Source organism: Hipposideros armiger, unplaced genomic scaffold (genome assembly GCF_001890085.2).
Source record: "Hipposideros armiger isolate ML-2016 unplaced genomic scaffold, ASM189008v1 scaffold_118, whole genome shotgun sequence".
NCBI lineage: Eukaryota > Metazoa > Chordata > Mammalia > Chiroptera > Hipposideridae > Hipposideros > Hipposideros armiger.
In genome coordinates, this window is record NW_017731468.1 from 36991 (window position 1) to 57307 (window position 20317).

General features: G+C 37.0%; 1 protein-coding gene across 4 annotated transcripts in view; it reads left to right on the forward strand.

Moving 5' to 3' along the window:
* Nucleotides 1–20317, forward strand: part of PREPL (prolyl endopeptidase like) — a 36160-nt gene that overhangs the window by 11821 nt on the left and 4022 nt on the right. For 3 of the 4 annotated variants that reach the window (XM_019647934.1, XM_019647936.1, XM_019647937.1), the window contains 8 exons: nt 4013–4135; nt 5358–5424; nt 5959–6165; nt 7204–7339; nt 10565–10781; nt 11872–12057; nt 17056–17253; nt 19602–19777. In XM_019647934.1, coding sequence (XP_019503479.1) covers nt 4013–4135; nt 5358–5424; nt 5959–6165; nt 7204–7339; nt 10565–10781; nt 11872–12057; nt 17056–17253; nt 19602–19777 — 1310 coding nt within the window. The remainder of the gene's footprint in view (nt 1–4012; nt 4136–5357; nt 5425–5958; nt 6166–7203; nt 7340–10564; nt 10782–11871; nt 12058–17055; nt 17254–19601; nt 19778–20317) is intronic. The other variant, XM_019647935.1, reaches the window with a different exon arrangement.

Sequence of the window (20317 nt, forward strand, 5' to 3'; positions counted from 1 at the left end):
AGATATTTTAAATGAATTAAGATTTTTTGAAAAGTGTTTCACAGGTGCTAAAGGAAATGTGTACTATTATAATATGAATACACTTCAGATATGTTAATTACAGAAGGCTATGGTCCTGTGTCAAACAATCCAGACTATTTATCAAGTCAAGCAAGTTCCTCTCTGCCTGTTTTATCATTTTTGTAAAGTATGTTAATTTCTTTTTTCAGTGCATTAATTGAAATGGCCCTAAGGTTTATCTCCTTTATTTGTGTTAGATTACATTGATAGATTTTTCTAATGTTGAACCATCCTTTCATTCTTAAGATAAATCTTTCTTGGTCGCGTAGGATTTTATTATTACTATTGTTGTTTTTGTTTTGTGCTTTTAAAAAAATACATTGATTTATCACTTTAGGATTTTCATCCATATTTTACAGTTATATTGATTTTTAATTGTCATATATTGTCATTGTCCAGTTTGGGTATCAAGATTATATTGGCCTAATAAAATAAGTTGAGTAGTTTTAAATGGTTGGCATTTTTTTTAGTAGTTAGCATATGAGAAGATTATCTGTTCCTTGAAGATTCAAGAAAGCTACCTTGGAAAGTATCTGGGTTTCCGTGTCTCTTAAGAAGGGGACACTTAATTACTAGTTCAATTTCTTCGATAGTTATTGGCTTATACAGCTCATCAATTTTTTGAGTCAGTTTGGTGGTAATTCATTTTTCTGAAAAATCATCCATTTTATGTTTTCAAATTATTGGCATAAAGAACTTTATTGTGATTTTTAAAAATCTGTTATACTTCTAATTACACCACATTTTTCATTTCTAATATTCTTTGTCTTTTTTAAATCAGTTTTGCTATACATGTCTCTTTTAGTACATTTTTCAAAGAACCAAGTTTTCATTTTGTTATTCTCTCTTTAGTTTATCAATTTCATTGAAACAAATTAATTTTATTTCCTTCTACTTCCTTTAGCCTTACTCTTCTTTTTTTCTGTCTTATTTTGAAATGTTTCGTATTACATTATATCAGGACACACATGTCAGCTCGTCCCACTATTAATAACACTAAGCTTGATAGTTTGTTAGGGTGATAGATATCTGCTTGTTCTCTACATTGTTAAAGGGGCATTATTCCCTTTGCAATTGCTAAGTAATCTGTAGGGTAATACTTGGGTACTGTGTAAGTATTGTATTACCCAAAATAATTTCCCCTAATGAGTTTAACAACCGTTGATGATCTTTATCCTAATCAGTTGTTTCACTGGGACTCCCTAATGATTTTCTAGTTCTACAATAGTCTTTCTGCACTTATTTGCTGGTATTCTACAAAGAAGAGTTTCCCTATTTTGTTGTACCCTCTTTATTTTTAGATTGGTGGGGTTTTGAGGGGTTTTTTTGGCTTGTTTTCAAATTATTGAATTATTTTTTCAGTATATTTAATTAGTTATAGTCATCTTTCTTTCTGAAGCTCAAATTGTCCCAAATGTGGCTAGTAGGAACCCCTTCAAACTGGTCCTGTGTCCTTTTGACTTGTCTCCATTAATCTTTGAGTTCTTCCTTGCTTTCTGCCAAACGATGTCCTAAGCCTACTTTTTACTCTCCCTGCCATAGATTTTGGAAATAGCCATTTATTAATGGCACCATCTTGACCAAAAGCTTTCTAGTGTCTTTCTACTGTGCCATTTTTCTGTCTTTAGAGTTCAACATTTTTGCCATAAAGTTTACTTTTTCCACTCTCCTGTTACAGGTTTTTAATTGTTAAAATGGTTTTATGGTGGGCCACCCAGAAGGTGGGAGGAGTGCTGCTTTTTTCCACTAATGGAGTGATACTGTACATGTGTCCTTAAAATTTGAAGTTAAGCTAACCTCACCTCAGCTCCATGAAGTAGTAGATGCCCTTGAAACCAGCAGACTATTAATGTATTAAGATACTTGGCTAAAATGGATAGTTTTTCTGTATATCCTAATGATAGATAATGCCAGCTGGCATTGAAATGAAAACTTAAAACACCCAATGGGTATTGTTGGGACAGAACTAAAACAACTTGGAGTACTGTATGAATACTATATAAAATCTCAGTTTCCCTGGGAGTAATTATTTTTGAGGAATTAATTACAAAGCTTTTGAATTCTTCCATTTTATTACGGCAGTTAAAAATCCTATTGCTTTCAGGGTTATTTTGGTTCTGATAAGCTCAGTTTATTGAACTTTTGACACAGAAAAAAGTTAAGAATGTAAAGTAAGTTTTACTAAGAGGGCAGCTATATCGGGCCCAGCTCTGCTGCCTGTAGCCCTGCGTTGGCCATGGCTCTCAATAAGAGACATGGGTATTTACAAGCAGTAGAGCCCAGCACCCTGACGTAGAATGTGCTGGGAACTGCAGGGTAGTAGTAGGAAGAGGCATTCCTCATAGCTAGCCTGACTCTACTTCAAAAGTTCTAATGGGAATTATAGAACAGATGAGCATGTATCTGGAAATCAAAAAGCAGATCCTATTACTAAGTTATAGTTTCAGGATAGATTTCTAGTGATCTTCTGATTGGCATTTTAGGTGATAGTAGGAAATTATAGATACAGGTATTTTGCCTCTCTACTCTAAAGATCAACTCTAGATTGTGTAGAGATGCAAAAAATAAATAAAAAATAAACGTATGAGTCTCCAATATTTGGTCTTCTCGTAATTACTCGAGAATATTAATTATATGATTGACGTAGAGACTGAATGATTTAAACTACCATAACAACCATTGTTGCTAATTTGAATCTAATCCAAATTATAAAGGATCTCAAAAATTCTCAAAGCAACACTTTGTCAAAATGATTGTTTTTCCGTTTAATTTGTTTTGGTGACTTTTCTGTTTCATTCGTGTGTTTGACTTTAAATTGTAAATACTTCGTAATATAAACTATATTTATAGCTTACATTCTCTACAGTGTTGGTAAAGTACCATGGACACACTTGTGCAGTAAATATTTACCAGCTGTTGGAGTTCCTTACCAAAGGCTTAGTGCTAGTGCCCCTCTGGCACAAATCACTACAGTTGTCATCTTTGGCAGAAAGCTGATGTTGAAAATCTTGGCTAGAACTCTTTTGCTTAAACAAGGTAAACGTGTGGAGTGTTGAATTATTGAACCCTTCTTTTATTTGACAACCGAGGTTTTGCCTTATCTAAATTTTAATCATTTATATGGTATTTATCTTCTCATCAGAGGTCAACTAAAGCTCAGAGCTTATTAGATACTTCCAAAACAGAGTGCTTATTTAACTTTCATCAATAGCTCTATTCATGTTCATTAATTTTCCATTATTTTTCCTTGTTCTTCTTTTTAGAAGGTGAATGTACTGTTTTTTTCCTTAAGCTCAAAAGAGAAGTTCTGTTTTATACAGCATTAACTCACCTTTTTATCTGATAAACAGTTCTATTTGGGGAATTGTTTATCTCCATGAGGGTGAAAAATTATGGCTTATGAAAATATAAAGTAGGACAAATTTCTTATCGTAACTCTTGCTGTGAATAAAATAATAGTGAACATTTATTAATAAAGATAATATCTTCCTCTCCTGTTGACATTTCCCTTCTAATAAAGAGGTATTTTAGTACTTTATAAAACTCAGATTTTTTTTTTTTTTAACTCTCACCCCTGACCATTTGTAAACATTCATGGGATTTCCTTTACTTTTGTATAAATCCTTAGGTTTAATTTTGTATAATTTCCCATAATATTTCTGAACATTCTCCAGAGCTTCTTGGTACCCCTGCATCTTAAGAACTTGTCCATTTAAATTAATAGTATAGCCATCAAGTCTCCACCTTATTTTCTTTGTTTACATTTTTAAATGAAAAAGTAAATCATTTATTGAGCTTCAACAACATTTAAGATCTGTGAAATGCATATTATTTCATAGGTATAGACCTAACGTTGTAGTACTTACATGAAGAGAAATAAGAATTATCTGTAAAAAGCAAAGGTTTTTTTCCTTAGTTTGAAACATTATCATACCAATAAAACTTTTTTCAGGATTTTCTGCCCATTAAACAAGAAAACGAAAAACCCCTTTCAGAAAACATGGATGCGTTTGAAAAAGTGAGGACAAAATTAGAAACACAGCCACAAGAAGAATACGAAATCATCAATGCAGAGGTAGGATATCTTTTGATTTTTTTTTTTTCTTTTCAAATCTGATATTACAGTCAGGATGGAAATGAAATACCATGTAATTTATAGAGATATGTAATCCCACGTAAAAATTAGATTGCTGTGGGCCTTTAAAATATGCTTTAAAAAAAACTTAACAAAGAATAAGCAGAGTGTGATCCTTAAAAATACAAAGATCGAAACCAAGATAAAAATAATTCCAACGAGACGTTCAAATGAAATTGTCATATTTCCTTATTATTTGAAAAGTATTTGTTTGCTCTAGCTACACTTTTTTATAAAAAGAAATTTACTGAAAGTTGTATACTATGAAAGCCAAATATTTGACCATTTTATGGTTACAGTCATAAATATTAGATTGAAGTAGACTGAACATGTATGTTGAAAATTTTTTGGTAAGATTGGAAAACAGAACCACAGCTTATAAACGAAAATTGCATGCATAGTAGAATGGAAATAGCAGTACGTTAAGAATCAGAAATTCCAGATTCAAATTATGCCACTATCAGGTAATAAAAATGTTTGAAGCTACCTGAAATCGTATCAGTCAGTCAGTTGCATTTACTATGTAAGTATTAGACAAGAGCACTATTCATATATTGGTATAATAGTATTCATTCTCTCAATTCCAAATTTTTCTATATCTGTCACCCCACCAAGATGAGATACTTCCTGTAACATCTAATCAAGACCCTGAACAGTTGGTGGTGACAGCATGTTTTACAGGAAAGAATCTCACAAAGTTATTGACTGGGTTTTCAGCACAGTGTGAGCCACAGTTTCCTCATCTGCATAATTTTGGACTATCTTAAAGATGCCACTTGATCTCTCTTAATTGAATGCTACTATGGGAATAGCAGCTGTTCCCCAAAATGTAGCTCAAGTCTTCTGTACAGTCATGAGAACCAGCCAACCCAAATGTCATTATGTGTTCTCTGTTGCCTCTTACAATTAGGTGTAAGAAATGCCTTCAGTGATTATGAACATATGAAAACCATTTCTTATCTACTATGTTGTAAAAAGCGATCTATTCTATATTTTTTGTGTGCTCATTCATAGACTTCAACAGGTCTGCTCTTTATAAAAGGTCTCATTTCTTCATCTTGACTAGTCAAACCATTAAACACTTAATTAAATTAAATTGTGTTTAAGTAGTTAAATACATTATTTATTTATTATTAAATCAACCATTTCTTTTCGTTGTCAGGTTAAACATGGTGGTTTTGTTTATTATCAAGAAGGCTGCTGCTTGGTTCGTTCCAAAGATGAAGAAGGTATACCACAGTTTTTCCTTTAAACATATTCAGATTTTCAGATTTTACATTTTTCATAGGACATTTGATATTAAATTCTCAGAGGGATCAAAAAAAGGTTTTAGATTATTTCTGAATTTTCCCCTTTTTTTAATGACTAGTTTTTAGTATTTGGGATTCCTTAAGATATAGTTAACAGCTACACGAAAGCTTTGACAGGGTGAATTGAGGTGGGAGCTAGTGTTTTTTGAGCATCTGTTGTACACCAGGTACTGTGCTAGGTACTTTTTTATATAAATTATTCAGTATGATTTACATTGTCTTACTTTCTAGGTTCTATATGATCTATAAATACTAGTATGATAGTGAATAGCATAGGATAATAACATAACTAATGCCAGTTTCTGTGCAAATCAAGCTGCCATCAGTGCTGAAGGAAGCCAGAATATAGCTTCTTATAGAAGAGAAATGCTAATTTAAAACACTGAAATACAGTTTAAAAAAATGTTAAGTACATCTTGTGGCATTATCTCTTTCATCCTTTCCTCTATGCAGCAGACAATGATAATTACGAAGTTTTGTTCAACTTGGAGGAACTTAAATTAGACCAGCCCTTCATTGATTGTATCAGAGTTGCTCCTGATGAAAAATACGTCGCCGCCAAGATAAGAACGGAAGATTCTGAAGCATCTACCTGTATAATTGTGAAGCTCAGCGATCAGCCTGTAATGGAAGCTTCTTTCCCAAATGTGTCCAGTTTCGGTGAGCCACCGGCAACAGTGTTCTGTGTTGAAAAGGCAACAGTAAGAGAATTGTTCACACTTTTGAAACATGTTACTTGCCCATGTGAGTGAATGAGAAGGTTAGTGCCTGATCTATTTATTTATCCCTGTGGACTCCACACCGTCCTATGTATGCGCCTCTTACTCAGCAGACCTTCTTTAATTATGTATCCAATAGCAAATTGCCCAAGATCACTACCGAGAGAAACTTTGGAACATGATGAACTAACTTACTTGTCAACAGAAGTCATGATATTTTTACTAATAGAACCAACTTTAAATATCATCATTTATCATTGAGTAATACATATATGTATGTTCATATTCTGTCCTCCCCTTTCACTTTTCAACATAAATTTCCCTGTTTAATAACTAAATGCTTTTGTAGTAATTGAAATTATTCCCTATCTAATTGATTCTCATACATACATTTTGTCCATTTTAACCTCTGTAAAATCAGAATGCATATTATACAATGATGTCTTACAGTCACTGTCAGCCAGGTGGCAGTCATGATATAATTGTGTGAAAACTTCCCATGACAGCTTCTGTAAGATCAAGAACACACTAGCATTAAAGTATATTTGATAGTTTAAGACATCCTGTGGCTTAAAGGCAGTCATAAAACATTTAAGCATGAGATAAAATGTTCCACTATTTCCCCAGACTTAAAAGTTAGAGGTTGTAGATTTAAACATAATTCATCTCCTGAAAGCAAATGTTGACTTTACCAAAGCCTTTCTAAAATATTGAACATTCAGCTCCTATTTAGAAACTTGAGTACCCTGAGACCTGATAACTGCTTGAAAACTTAGACTTGATGTAGCACTCTCTAGAAAGCTCTCAGGCTTATATGACACAGGTTATGTACAGCCGACCCAAGTTAGATTTAGATTTCCAGGGATAAACTTGCACATCTCTTCTCTTTGGCACTCAAAATTAGAATGCACTGTGCCTTTTTTTTTAAACTGTAAGTGGGTGGCTATGTATAATTCTTCAATTATTCTTTTTTTTTCAGAGTGGGTAAAGGATGAAGAAGACGAGGATGTTTTATTCTACACCTTCCAAAGGAACCTTCGTTGTCATGATGTGTATCGAGCCACTTTTGGTGATAACAAACGTAATGAACGTTTTTACACAGAAAAGGACCCAAGGTACTAGAATAATACAATTAAATCTTTTTCTCCAGAGTATTTCTCCAGTTATCTAAAGTGCTACTCCTGGTGAACTTAAAATGTTGATTTTGGCTGGAACCAGATGTAAGCCCAAGATGAGCATTATCATTCTTTCATAAGTTGTTTAGATTCAAAATTAGAGTCTAGATATAATCAAACTCCAGAGTGAACACAAATACATCATTAAACTGCAAATGATGAGTTAGTGACATTCTCCCTGGAATGTGACACACGAGAGGAGTTGTTAATTAATTATGGAATAGGGTTGTCATACAGCAGCTATAAATCTCTTGTAAGTCATAACTAGATACCATGGTATCACTTGCACAGACTTTACTACTCATTTCATATACAGTATCTGAATTTTAAATTGCTTTGCCTTGAGCCATGATGGCCATTGGTCTTTGCATTTTACTTTCCCTAGTAATTCGGTAATTCCTCCTTAAAGCTAGTTCTCTTTATTTCCTCGTAATCTCCAGGATTCATGCCTTATATTACCACTGAACCACGCTTGGAAGGAAACGATAGTAAATTTATTTGGCAAAATCCCTTAACTCTTACCCAGATATACTTTTCCAAATGATTTATAAGAAAAAAATTTTTTCTTAACAAAAGGATCCTGTCATCTTATACATCATTGAACAGTATAGTTTAAACAATATCCGAATAGATTTTATAAGAAAAAAATTTATATTAAATATTAAATTTGTTTAAGCCTAGTCTGGCATTTGGAACTCTGACCTACAGTAACACAGACTAGGTTGTGGATTCTGAATACTTTAAACACAGCCCCAACTCCAAAGGGAAGGACCGAAAAGGAAAAAGCTGAATACCTAAAGAGAAAATGGAGTGAAGGTCTTCATAGAGCTTCTAAAACACTGAGCTACTTTTCCTGTGTTTACTTTGACCCCAGGTTTCAGTTTTCTGTGCAGATAAAGGTTACCAAAATGACTTTATAACTTCTTTTTCTGATTCCATGAGGTATAAAGTTAGGTTGTTTGAGATCTTTCTTTTTTCTTAAGGTATATGTTTATTGCTATAAACTTCTCTCCTTGAACTGCTTTTGCTGCAGCCTGTAAGTTTTGGTATGTTATATTTCCATTTTCATTTATTTCAAGGTATTTTTTTATTTCCCTTTTGATTTCTTCTTTGACCCATTGGTTGTTTAGGAGTATATTGATTAGATTTGTGGATTTTCCAGTTTTCCTCCTTTTAAGAGTTGTTTTGTGATCTAACATATGATCTTTCCTGGAGAATGTTCCATGTACATTTGAGAATAGTGTGTATTCTGCTGCTATTGGATGAAATGTTCTGTATATGTCTGTTATGTCCATTTGTTCTAAAGTATGGTTCAAGTCCCACGTTTCCTTATTGGATTTCTGCCTGGATGATCTATCCATAGTTGAAAGTGGAATATATTGGAGTCCCCTACTATTACTGTATTGTTGTCTGAGTATTCAAATGTTGAGTGCATATATATTAATAATTATTATATCCACTTGAATTGACCCTTTTATCATTATGTAATGACCTTTATCTTTTGTTAACGCTTTTGAGTTAAGGTCTGATAGAAGTATAGCTACTCTAGCTCTCTTGGTTTCCATTTGCATGGAATATCTTTTTCCATCCCTTCACTTTGAGCCAATGTATGTTTTTGAAGCTGAAGTGAGTCTTATAGGCAGCATGCAGTTGGGTCTTGTTTTTTAAATCCAATCAGCCACTCTATGCCTTTTGATTAAAGAATTTAATCAATTTATATTTAGAGTAATTATTGATAGGTAAGGACTTATTAAATGCTATCTTATTACTGTTCTCTAGCTGTTTTGTGGTTCCCATGTTCCTCTCTTACTGTCTTTATGAAGTAATGATTTTTCATAGTCACATGGTGTGGTTTTCTTCTCTTTACATTTTGTGTATCTACTCATAGGTTTTTGCTTTGCGGTTTCCATGATTTGTCTTCTTTTTCTAAGAAACTTGCCACTATAAAGCCACTTGTATTCTCACTTCCCTATAACCATATATCTGCCAAATAATTGACCAAATAATTTGTCTTTTGATTACCTGTGTCATCATCAAACCAATATAGATAAAAATAGCAAAGGAAGTGTTAAAAATTAGGAACAAAGTAGGGTAGGGGACTTGCCCTACATTCATGTGGGAAAACATGAGGCTACAACAGTGAAAATATTGCAAACTGGCAGACAAATAATAGACCAGCATAGACAGACCCTAGTATGTATAAAAACTATTATATGATAAAAGAGACCTCACTAAAGAAAAGCAAATGAATGTTATGCGATGAGAAATATTGACTACTTGGACAAAATAATTTTCATCACTTAAAATATCAGCATACATTCCTAAAAGATTTAAAGAATCTATTGATAAAAATAAAACCATAAAAAAAACTATATGAAAATATAAGTATTTCACTCAACTTGGTTGAAATATTTCTAGAGCATAAAATCAATAGAAGAAATTGCAAAGGTAGTGCCAGTATTCTTTTTTTTTTTTTTTAAGATTTTTATTGAGGAATTGGGGGATGGGAACTGCACTGGGGAATTAGGGGAAGGGGAACAGACCAGTTGCTGTCCTTTTGTTCTTCAGTCGCTGGCGATGGCATAGGCTGCAGCCCCTGCTGCAGTGGGTTGCCATGTGCTACCCTATGTAGCCAGCAGCCACAGTGAGCGGCCAGCAGCCACAGTGAGCTGCCGTCCAGAAGCCGGCGACTGATCTGCCTCACCCGGGAAGACCGCAATGATGGTGCCAACTTGGGTCAGTGAAGCAACGTCCTCCACAACTAGACTGAAGAACAAAAGGATAGCAACTTGTCTGTTCCCCTTCCCCCAATTCCCCAATAAAAATTAAAAAAAAAAAATGTATAGCAAAGTGTTGGCAATGATTGAATCTCAGTGGTGGGTACATAGGTATTTACTGTACATTTCTTTCAACTTTTCTGCATGTTTGAAAATGTCTATAATAAAATGTTAGAGAAAAATTATTTTAAATGTTTCTGAGGGGAAATGAGAAAAACAAGAGCAGTATTTTAGTTTACAAGCAGATTTCACTAAGGAGTTGTTTTTATTTTCTATCTGCATTATAAATTATATATGCTGACACCTGTGAGATATTGTCATTAATAAGGTAGCATACATTTGAAATTTATTAGATTTTCATACAATTTCTCTCTCTCTCCCCCCCTAGCTATTTCGTTTTCCTTTATCTTACAAAAGACAGTCGTTTCCTCACTATAAATATCATGAACAAGACCACTTCTGAAGTGTGGCTGATAGATGGCCTAAGCCCTTGGGACCCACCGGTACTCATCCAGAAGCGAATACATGGGGTCCTTTACTACGTGGAACACAGAGATGATGAATTATACATTCTCACTAACGTTGGCGAGCCTACAGAGTTCAAGGTGATCCTGTACTCTCCTTATCCCCATTTGGGCTATTAAAAACTGTCACACTTCCATCAGCAACATTATTACTCTTTTTTTTAAAGATTTTTATTGGGGAATTGGGGGGATGGGAACAGTGCTGGGGAATTGGAGGAAGGGGGACAGACAAGTTGCTGTCATTTTGTTCTTCAATCTAGTTGTGGAGGATGTTGCTTCACTGGCCCAAGTTGGCACCATCATTGCGCTCTTCCCGGGTGAGGCAGATCAGTCGCCGGCTTCTGGACGGCCACTCACTGCGGCTGCTGGCCGCTCACGCTGGCTGCTGGCTACACACGGTAGCCCATGGCAACCCACTGCAGCAGGGGCTGCAGCCTACGCCGTCGCCGGCGACTCACGGCAGCCCAGCTCCAGGTTGAGCTGTTGTTCAGCATCTTAGCTGTGGAGGGCAGTGTCACTGGCCCTCATATGTGGGATCCGAACCGGGGCCCTCTGGCATCCCAAGCGAGTTCTTAACCATCGCGCCACTTGGCCGGCCCGCGACATTATTACTCTTAAGAGTTCATTGTTTTGTAGACTTTTGGTAAAGTGTAGAAATTGATGCTCCCTACCTTCCTATGCATAACCAAACCCGTTTCTCTTCCCTTAGAGCTAATACCTCTGCATATTTTAATTGTGCCTAGAAAGGATAGTAAGTAAAATAGACTGTAACCTGATTATATCAGTTACCAAAGCCAAACTTAGTGGCTTCAAAAACAAACTCATAAATTTGTGATTTTGTGAGTTAGCAATTTGGATCATTGTCAACTAGGCAGTTCTTCTACTGGTCTCGGCTAGGCTCACTGACGCTTCCACAGTCAGCCGGCTGTCAGTGCCCTCACTCAAGTGCCCATTGGTTGCTGTCAGCTAAGCCCTGGGCCCCCCGTCAGGCTAGCCTGGGCTTATTCATATGGGGATGGTCACACTTCAGCCCTGATGCAGCTGATTCCTTCAACTCTTCCTAACGCAGTGAAGAACAGCGTGGTCTAGTTTTCAGTGGTTCCATCTATGAATTCTGTCATCGTCGCGTTCTGTTAGTTACCAGGATCTCTTCTAACCTTGTTCCACACAGCTAATGAGAACAGCAGCTGATACACCTGCTATTATGAATTGGGATTTATTTTTCACAATGAAGAGAAACACCAAAGTTGTAGACTTGGACATGTTCAAGGACCACTGTGTTCTCTTCCTGAAGCACAGCAACCTGCTTTATGTGAACGTGATTGGTCTGGCTGACGATTCGGTGCGGTCCCTAAAGGTACGTTTACTTATCAAAAGACAAGACTGTTAATAAACAAACCTGGTTTAGCTTAACCAAAACAAATTTGGAATAATAGCAATGTACTTTTTCTTGAAAGAAATTTAATTTAAATGGAATTTAACATTCTGTGTCTTGATCACGTTTAGGTTTATTTTAGAGTTACTTAGAGGACCTTGCTTTTAATGCAGTTTTACCTAAAATACTGTCTTAACAGCATGAACTTTAGACGTCGAGTTAATTGCCATTATATGCCTCTTTCTACATATCTCTATATATCACATATTTCTACAACTTTAGATAGAGTAATAACTCAGGCCAACTTGGTAGCTGGCCTAGCCGCTGCCTGCTGCTCCCATCCCCACACCCCCAGTGGGTGGGAGCCGTGCCCACTGTGTGTTTCTGCCACTGCTTGCTAACGTCTGCATCATCTCTTTGGCAATTTTCTCACGGGATCAGGAAGGGTGAACCATGGTTGTTTTCAGTCAAGGGGATCAGGAAGGGTTTACTGTGGTTTCTTTCAGTAAGGGGGGCCAGCCATGGTCTCCACGGCAACACAGCTGATTGGGGCACATCTGCCTGTGGCTGTCAGGAAAGATAATTTGCCTCCGCAAGTAAACTTGCAATGGCACCTTTACTGCCCAGTTTTAAAGCAGCGTTAACATATGAGTTAAGGTAACAGTGAAGGAAAGAGGAGAAGCCTGCATTTTACTTATGGAAAGAGTTGTGGAGCCCTGACCAGCTAACATAGACCACTCATACCTCCCTAACTGCTGCATTGTCACAGTTTCTGTTGAAATGCAGTTCCAGTAAACTCACTGGATGTTTAGGGAACTTCTGTGTGCAAGGTACTGTATTAGGCAGTCAGAAGTGGAAAGACAGGGCCGGCCGAGTGGCGCGATGGTTAAGAACTCGCTTGGGATGCCAGAGGGCCCCGGTTCGGATCCCACATATGAGGGCCAGTGACACTGCCCTCCACAGCTAAGATGCTGAACAACAGCTCAACCTGGAGCTGGGCTGCCCTGAGTCGCTGGCGACGGCGTAGGCTGCAGCCCCTGTGGCAGTGGGTTGCCATGGGCTACCGTATGTAGCCAGCAGCCAGCGTGAGCGGCCAGCAGCCGCAGTGAGCGACTGTCCAGAAGCCGGCGACTGATGTGCTTCGCCCAGGAAGAGCGCAATGATGGTGCCAACTTGGGCCAGTGAAGCAACGTCCTCCACAACTAGACTGAAGAACAAAACGACAGCAACTTGTCTGTTCCCCTTCCCCCAATACCCCAGCGCTTTTCCCATACAAATTCCCCAATAAAAATCTTTAAAAAAAAAAAAAAAAGAAGTGGAAAGACAGCAGGACAAAATATCTGGCCTTAAGGAGGATGCAATTTATCATGAGATTAGAAGAGTACACAGTGATTAAGCATAAGATGTATTAAAATCAGTGGTATCAAGCACGAAGGAGATACAAAATCACTGTTAGGAAACCACAGTAATAGTTGTCGAAGGCAGGACCCACCGATGGATGCTAAAATGAGTGGGCATATGTTTAAGGATAAATAGGTTATTTTCCTAGTCTTCACAAGAAAACTAGTATTCCCCACAAAATGTCTATTAATTACAAAAGGAAAAATAGTCACTTTACAGTGAAAAACCTGGCAAGAGTTGGAGGTTCACATACAAGCACTAAGATCTGTTGACAAGTACTCCCGACTCTGGTATATTTGCTAAAATGTATAACTTCATTTGTTGTTGAAGAAACGTCAGACAAATCCAAATAGAAAGACATTTTACCACATAATTGCCCCGCATTCTTCACAATTACCTCAAGGTCCTGAAAGCCAGAGAGAGACTGAGGAGATATGTCCGCTAAATGCAGTGTGGACCCTGGGACAAGAAAGGGACTTCGGTGGAAACATATGGGTGAAATATGAATAAAGTCTATAGTTTAGTTAATAGTAAAAAAAAAATGATAATAAAATAAATAAGTGATATCAAAACCACAAAATGTGCTGTGGGACCCAAAGGAGAAGAGGGCCCAGGAAAGCATTTATAAGGGAAGTAGAATTTGAGATAAACCAAAGAGGTTAGATAGGATTTTGATGGGTAGGGAGGGGCATGGTATTCTACGATGAGAAAGTATATACTAAATGAAGCTCTTAGCTGGAAAAGTTCAGGAAATGTTCAGGAAACTGCTAGTAATTCCATTCCAGAATAAATTTCTAGGGGATAAAGTTATGATTTGCCCTTTTACTGTCAAGGTGGTGGATTTATGCATCAATTACAAAGAGGGGGAACATCTGAAATTTGGGGGCAGGGAATGATTTGAGGAGTCAAGCTTTGTGAGGTGACCTGTTAGGGTACACTGAAGCAACAAGAGATATGGGCCAGGAGATTAGTTTTGAGATTGTTATCATGGTGTAAGAAATAACGAGGGCCTAAAGTAACCAAAATTTTCTAGCAATGTCATAAAATCAAATTATGAAATGTAATGTCTGGTGTCTTAGAAGATTATATAGGTGTACTAAAACAAAACTGCTGCTTTTACTTAGGCGATTTTCTTGTTGCCTTTGTCTACTGAATTCAAAGTGTGTCTGTTCACTTTGCTAATTATGCCAATTCAGATATCTTTAATTGGGAAACTGGCAGAAACTGTCAAGATAGTTAGAAATGTTATGAGTTTACTCTGCTGTAAGATTTGACTTCTAAATAAATATGACCTTTTATATTTTGTGTTAGTATTCCTATTTTAAAGATATGACTCCATTTCCCTGGTTCTAACTTCCATGAGAACAAACATCATGTCTTTAATTTATTCTATATCTTCTATATCTTTATTCCCCAATCCTTCCCAACCTGTAGTATCTATTAAGCCTTGTATAATGTTCCAAGCCATCATCACATAGAATCAAATACTATATTATATACCAGGTGCTACTTAAAGAGAATTTTACAGATCAGAGCCTTTTCATGAGCTGTACAACACTGATTAATATGCATAGACAACGCCATACACAAAGAACAAAATCTTTACGCCAAGCTATGAGTGGATTACAAAATATTTCTGTGGTAACATCTCTGCCCAGTGGGCACTTGACTAAAAGATCTTTTTAAACTCAGTCTCAGCAATAGAAATGTAACACCCTTAATATACTTGCCCCCTGTCGTTGGTCGTGTCATCAGTATTTCCTGGCAGAATTTTTTTCTTTACAAAAAGAAGTTATGATCATTTAATTGATTGTATTTAAGCAAATTGGGAAACTTTTGGCTTTGTGCTAACATCCATTTATTTGGAGGAGTCTGCATACTTGGGCCAATTTTCTTTCAGCGTTTACGTCTTAATCATTCTTTCAATGAAATGACTGATTTGCTGGTAGAATACTGAACCTGTCGTGTCAAGCATCTAAGGAAGACCTGCCTATCACCTGGCCGACTGATAATTATTCTTGGCTCAAGCCCATTAGTACATATGGATGACACTGCAGGATTATCTCAGTGGGAAATGTGACTTAAGATGTCCCTGAGATCATTCGTGAATGCTTATTTCTGCAGCAGCTTGACAAACTTTAAAAAGCCTATAGCCTTGGAACAGTTTTTGTTATGGTTAAAACTTTAACCTTGGTCCCATTCGTTTAAGAAATACACCCAAAAGACTTTTTGATTTCTTGGAACTACTTGGTCTCCAACTAAAACAGGGTCACATGGAAGCTGTTTCAGTCTCACCGCAGGGCAAGAAAACGTGCCTCTGCGGACCGAGGAACCGTGTCCCTTCAACCTGAGGCCTGGTTACAAGGATAGTAGCCGTGTTTCTTGGTTTCAACCCACTGAGGTCTCGCTTTGCTCATTTCAATGATGCTACCAGATTTCCCAAATTTCAGGATTATATTTTTCTTTCCGTTTATGGCTTGTATTTAAATAAATTATCCTTGAAAGTAATCCTCCTGAGGAGAATAAATTTTATTCTCTTTTAAGGAAACATTGCAAGGGTATGTCCTTATTAGAGTTTCCGGAAAATAGATGCTTTGGATTAATTACAAGAAATGTGTTCTGTGAACATACAGCTAAAGAGCTGTAGCTTCTCCAGCTTAAATGGTGTGCTCTGTGCACACACCCCCCTCCTTCCCTTTCTGAATAGTGCCCACCAGTGACTTTGCCCGCATCAAGACCTCTGATTTTCTAAGGAATTTGCTCTTTCTACGATTACTTAGGAAAAGAAAGGCAATTTCCTTTTTACATTCCGATGCTCAGTACCATGTTGAATACACTGTTGGCCTGCTTACCAGAGCTCTTTAAAAGGCATAAGAAGGATGTTAGTGGAAGGCTGGAAGCTGGACCCTGCTGCTCCCGGAGAATAAATTTTGATTCCTTTCCTTTTTTCTGAAAGTTAAGAATCTTAATTGTAATAGCTCTGAGTCTCTCCGAGTGGATGTGCTGGGAAAGGTTTTGTTCTGCACAATGGTTAGCCTGGGAGCTAAAGTTAGAAACAAATTGTAAATGCCCCAGTGCCGCTGAGCCAGTTTGCGGCCCTGGAATAATAACTGTCATTGCTGTGGCTGTTCAGGCAGCAGAGCAGGGGCTGGTGGGGAAATTAAAACACATGTCAGAGATTTCATGTTCTATGAGAACAGAGATCTTGGAGATGTTGCTCGGTTCAGGAATTACTGTTTGACTTGCTGTTATTCTTAATCATTTTGCTATTTTATTGCCCAAGTTTATATTCCAAAATAAACTTTTTTTAATTAAAGATTTGATGTAAATCCAGAATCGTGACAAACCGTTTTCCTATCATTTTTCTTCATTTTAGTGGTCACTAGTGTAGTTGTGTTTTTTACCTGAAATGTATTTTGTTGGGCTGAAGTCATCCTGAGATGAAGGATTATGTGATAATGGATAGAAGTAAACTGAAACTTGATGTACACATCCTCTTGTTTGGAGCAGACCCAGAAATTTAATTCATGATATTTTGTGTCTATATAAAGAGTAAAAATAACTGTTTTATTTCTTTAGCTCCCTCCTTGGGCCTGTGGATTCATAATGGATACAAACTCAGACCCAAAGAACTGTCCCTTTCAGCTTTGCTCTCCAATACGTCCCCCCAAATATTATACATATAAGTTTGCAGAAGGCAAACTGTTTGAGGAAACTGGGCACGAAGACCCGATCACAAAGACTAGCCGTGTTTTACGTCTGGAAGCCAAAAGCAAGGTAAGGCTTTTTCATCTCCACTGTCAGCCCCCACTGACTGAAAGCGTACTATTTGTCAAGTGCTGTGCAGTTGCTGGGATTACATTAGCGCAGTATTGTAAAGGGGGTCTCACATACAACAATAAGACCCAAATTATTTCAAGGGAGAGCATGATTTTTTTTTTAAACTTTAACACTCATGGATTTATTTTAACATGGATTAGAAAATGTATAACTAGCACATCAAGCCCTTGATTTCACCTGTTATTTTAAACTTTTAAAAGTTGACTTAAAGAAAAAATAGTCAAACTTGGTATGCAGTTATGGCAAAAATGGTGAAGGCGGTAAGCAGTTGACTAGAGTGAACTGAATTTAAGATAGTCCCTGCCCTCATGGAGTTTAAATCTAGCAGGGGAGATAACAGATGATGGAAGTAATTACCTACTAATGTACTGATTGCTGCAAAGGAAAATGGTCTGGAGAGATCAGGGAAGGCTTCTCTGAGGAAGTAATGTCTCAGGTAAGATCTTAGTCAAGCTGATTAAGAGTTAAGCTGGAAAGAGGGCAGGAGGATTCCAGTTTGTACAGAGGCCCTGAACTGAGGGAGAAATAGTACATTCAGGAAGTATAAAGGAAGACAATATGGCCAAAGTATAAAGTAAAAGAGGATAGGTTGACCAGGGGGAAAAGGGTTGGGGAAGTTGTAAGAAGTAGAAAAGAAAATATGTACAAGTGAGGAACAAATGAATATATCAACTGGCCTTGAATTTAAGGAATTTTCAGACCTTAACGTATACATCTGGTAATTTCATACGTGCTGACAAAGAGTGAATTGAGATGCAAGTCTTTTTTCCTTGTGAATTTTTTCTTTAGTTCAGTGATTGACTAAGCAGTGATTATTTTAACATTAGAAAGGAAGACATGCTTGTAAAACAAATGCAAAAACACAGAATGTATGAAGTTGAAGTGACCACTTTTCAGTCCCGTTTGCTGAACCTCTTAGAAAAAAAATCATTGTCAACCATTTAGTGTATCACCTTCCAGATTTTTGGTTTTTGTCAACAAAATATGTATGCTTAGGCTTTGTTTTGTTTTATAAACATGGGATTTAATACCAGTCTATCAAAATGTTGTAATTATACCCCAAAAGGAAAGAGCAATGGAGCTAAGTTCTTAGAGAGCCAAAGGATTGGTTACACATGGGAGGAGAAGGGAAGCCCCTGCTGAGTGGAAGCTGCTAGAACATTGCAGGCCCTTGTGCACTGCTGAGAACTGTGGGACCCGGCCATCACAGGACTTACTACCATCCTGACCTCTTTTTTTCCCATAAGTTTTCAGCCAGCAAGTATTTCTCTGCTTATTTAATTGAAGTTGGGGAGGAGGCAAGGAGATGAAAAGACCAAGATTATTTTACAGAAATTAATCTACGTCATTTTTTAAAGAAGGAATCTTACTGAGAAGTGGAAATTTAGTTACACTGTTGTAACAAGTTGAGTACAATAAAGAATAATGCGAGGAAGAGTTCTTCCTTATTAGATAACATTCTGGTGCCCCAAATTGAAATTTTCAAAGTGAGAATGAAAAAAATAGAGTGGCATGGTTATATATTTTTCTATGTAAATTAGTGCTCTTTCATTAGTTTCTATAAGCAGAATGAGAATGAACTTTCCCACCCTTTTTCTATGCGAGCTCGGATTATCTTAATTTTGTCTGTCTAGAGTGCCCAGTTTCAGTCAATTGGGATTGATGAATGTGAACTGCATTGGGGAGTAAGTTACCTGCCCTAAAAGTAATTTTCATGTTAAAATGTATAAACCTTAAACATTTTTAAAAATCAAGTTAAATAGGCCTTTGAAGAGGCTGGGGCTGGGTATGTCAGTAAGGTCAGTACAAGATTTCATGTACTCATGGTTGAGAATTCTGACAATAGAGGACAGAAAATTGAGCTGTAAAAACTCTTTAGTTAGCGTATTTCTAAGTATTCATAGATGAGAAATGCCGGTGTGTGGCCCTAGGTATAGGAAGAATCCTGGGCTAGTCTCTCCTGAATAGGTATTTGTGCTTGTCCTGAAAGAAAACAATTACAGTAATACTAGGTAGTGAAGAACTCTTTAAAATTACTTCAGTATCATGAAAAGCTGCATTTAATAAAGTGTTTTCAAGCCAGTCTTGCTGCTCTTTTCTAGTTAATATTATAGGTCAGCAAAGTAGCTGAAAATAAGTACCACGATGGATTTTTAGAGACCATAACTCTTTGTCTTCATTAAATGCAGCTTCTGCTCAACATCAATAAGCAGAGCGCATAAAATTGGGGCTAAAACTGTTTTAAAAGACTCTTCTTTACATGTCTAGTAAATCTTCATTTCCAGGATGGAAAATTAGTGCCCATGACTGTTTTCCACAAAACGGACTCGGAGGACTTGCAGAAGAAGCCTCTCCTGGTCCATGTGTATGGCGCTTACGGCATGGATTTGAAAATGAATTTCAGGCCTGAAAGGCGGGCGTTGGTGGATGATGGATGGATATTAGCATACTGCCATGTTCGGTGAGTCAGCGCTAGAGCCCTGGGACATGTCCAGAAGAACAAAACAGTATGTCAGGGAGCAGAAGTTTATTTTTGCATCTGTACTGTTGAATTTAGAGATTCCTAACCCTATGCTGGTGGAATTGGATTAGGTAACATTAGCTGATTCATAAGCAAAAGGGTAGATTTTTAGCATTTTGTACCAGATTTTTAGAATAGTACCGTCTCTAGTTATTTAGTAACATTATTATTTCCATTTAATTTTCCTGAGTTCAGGTTTTTCTAAAATAGCCTTTTCTACTCTTACTTCCATTTTACTTGAGCTGCTTTCAAGACTCAGATATTATTTTATGTTTCTGCTTAAAATCCTTCACCGCCTCCCCATCTCTGCAATAAAATCCATATTTCTCAGTACAGTAATTAATATCCTAATGGTCTGACTTACTACGTCTGTCGCGGCATCTGTCATCCCTGCCAGACACGACCTGCACCCCCGCCGTTCACATCCGACATACACATCCAGCCTTGCTGCGTCCTTTCACGTGACGAGCTCTTTTCCCT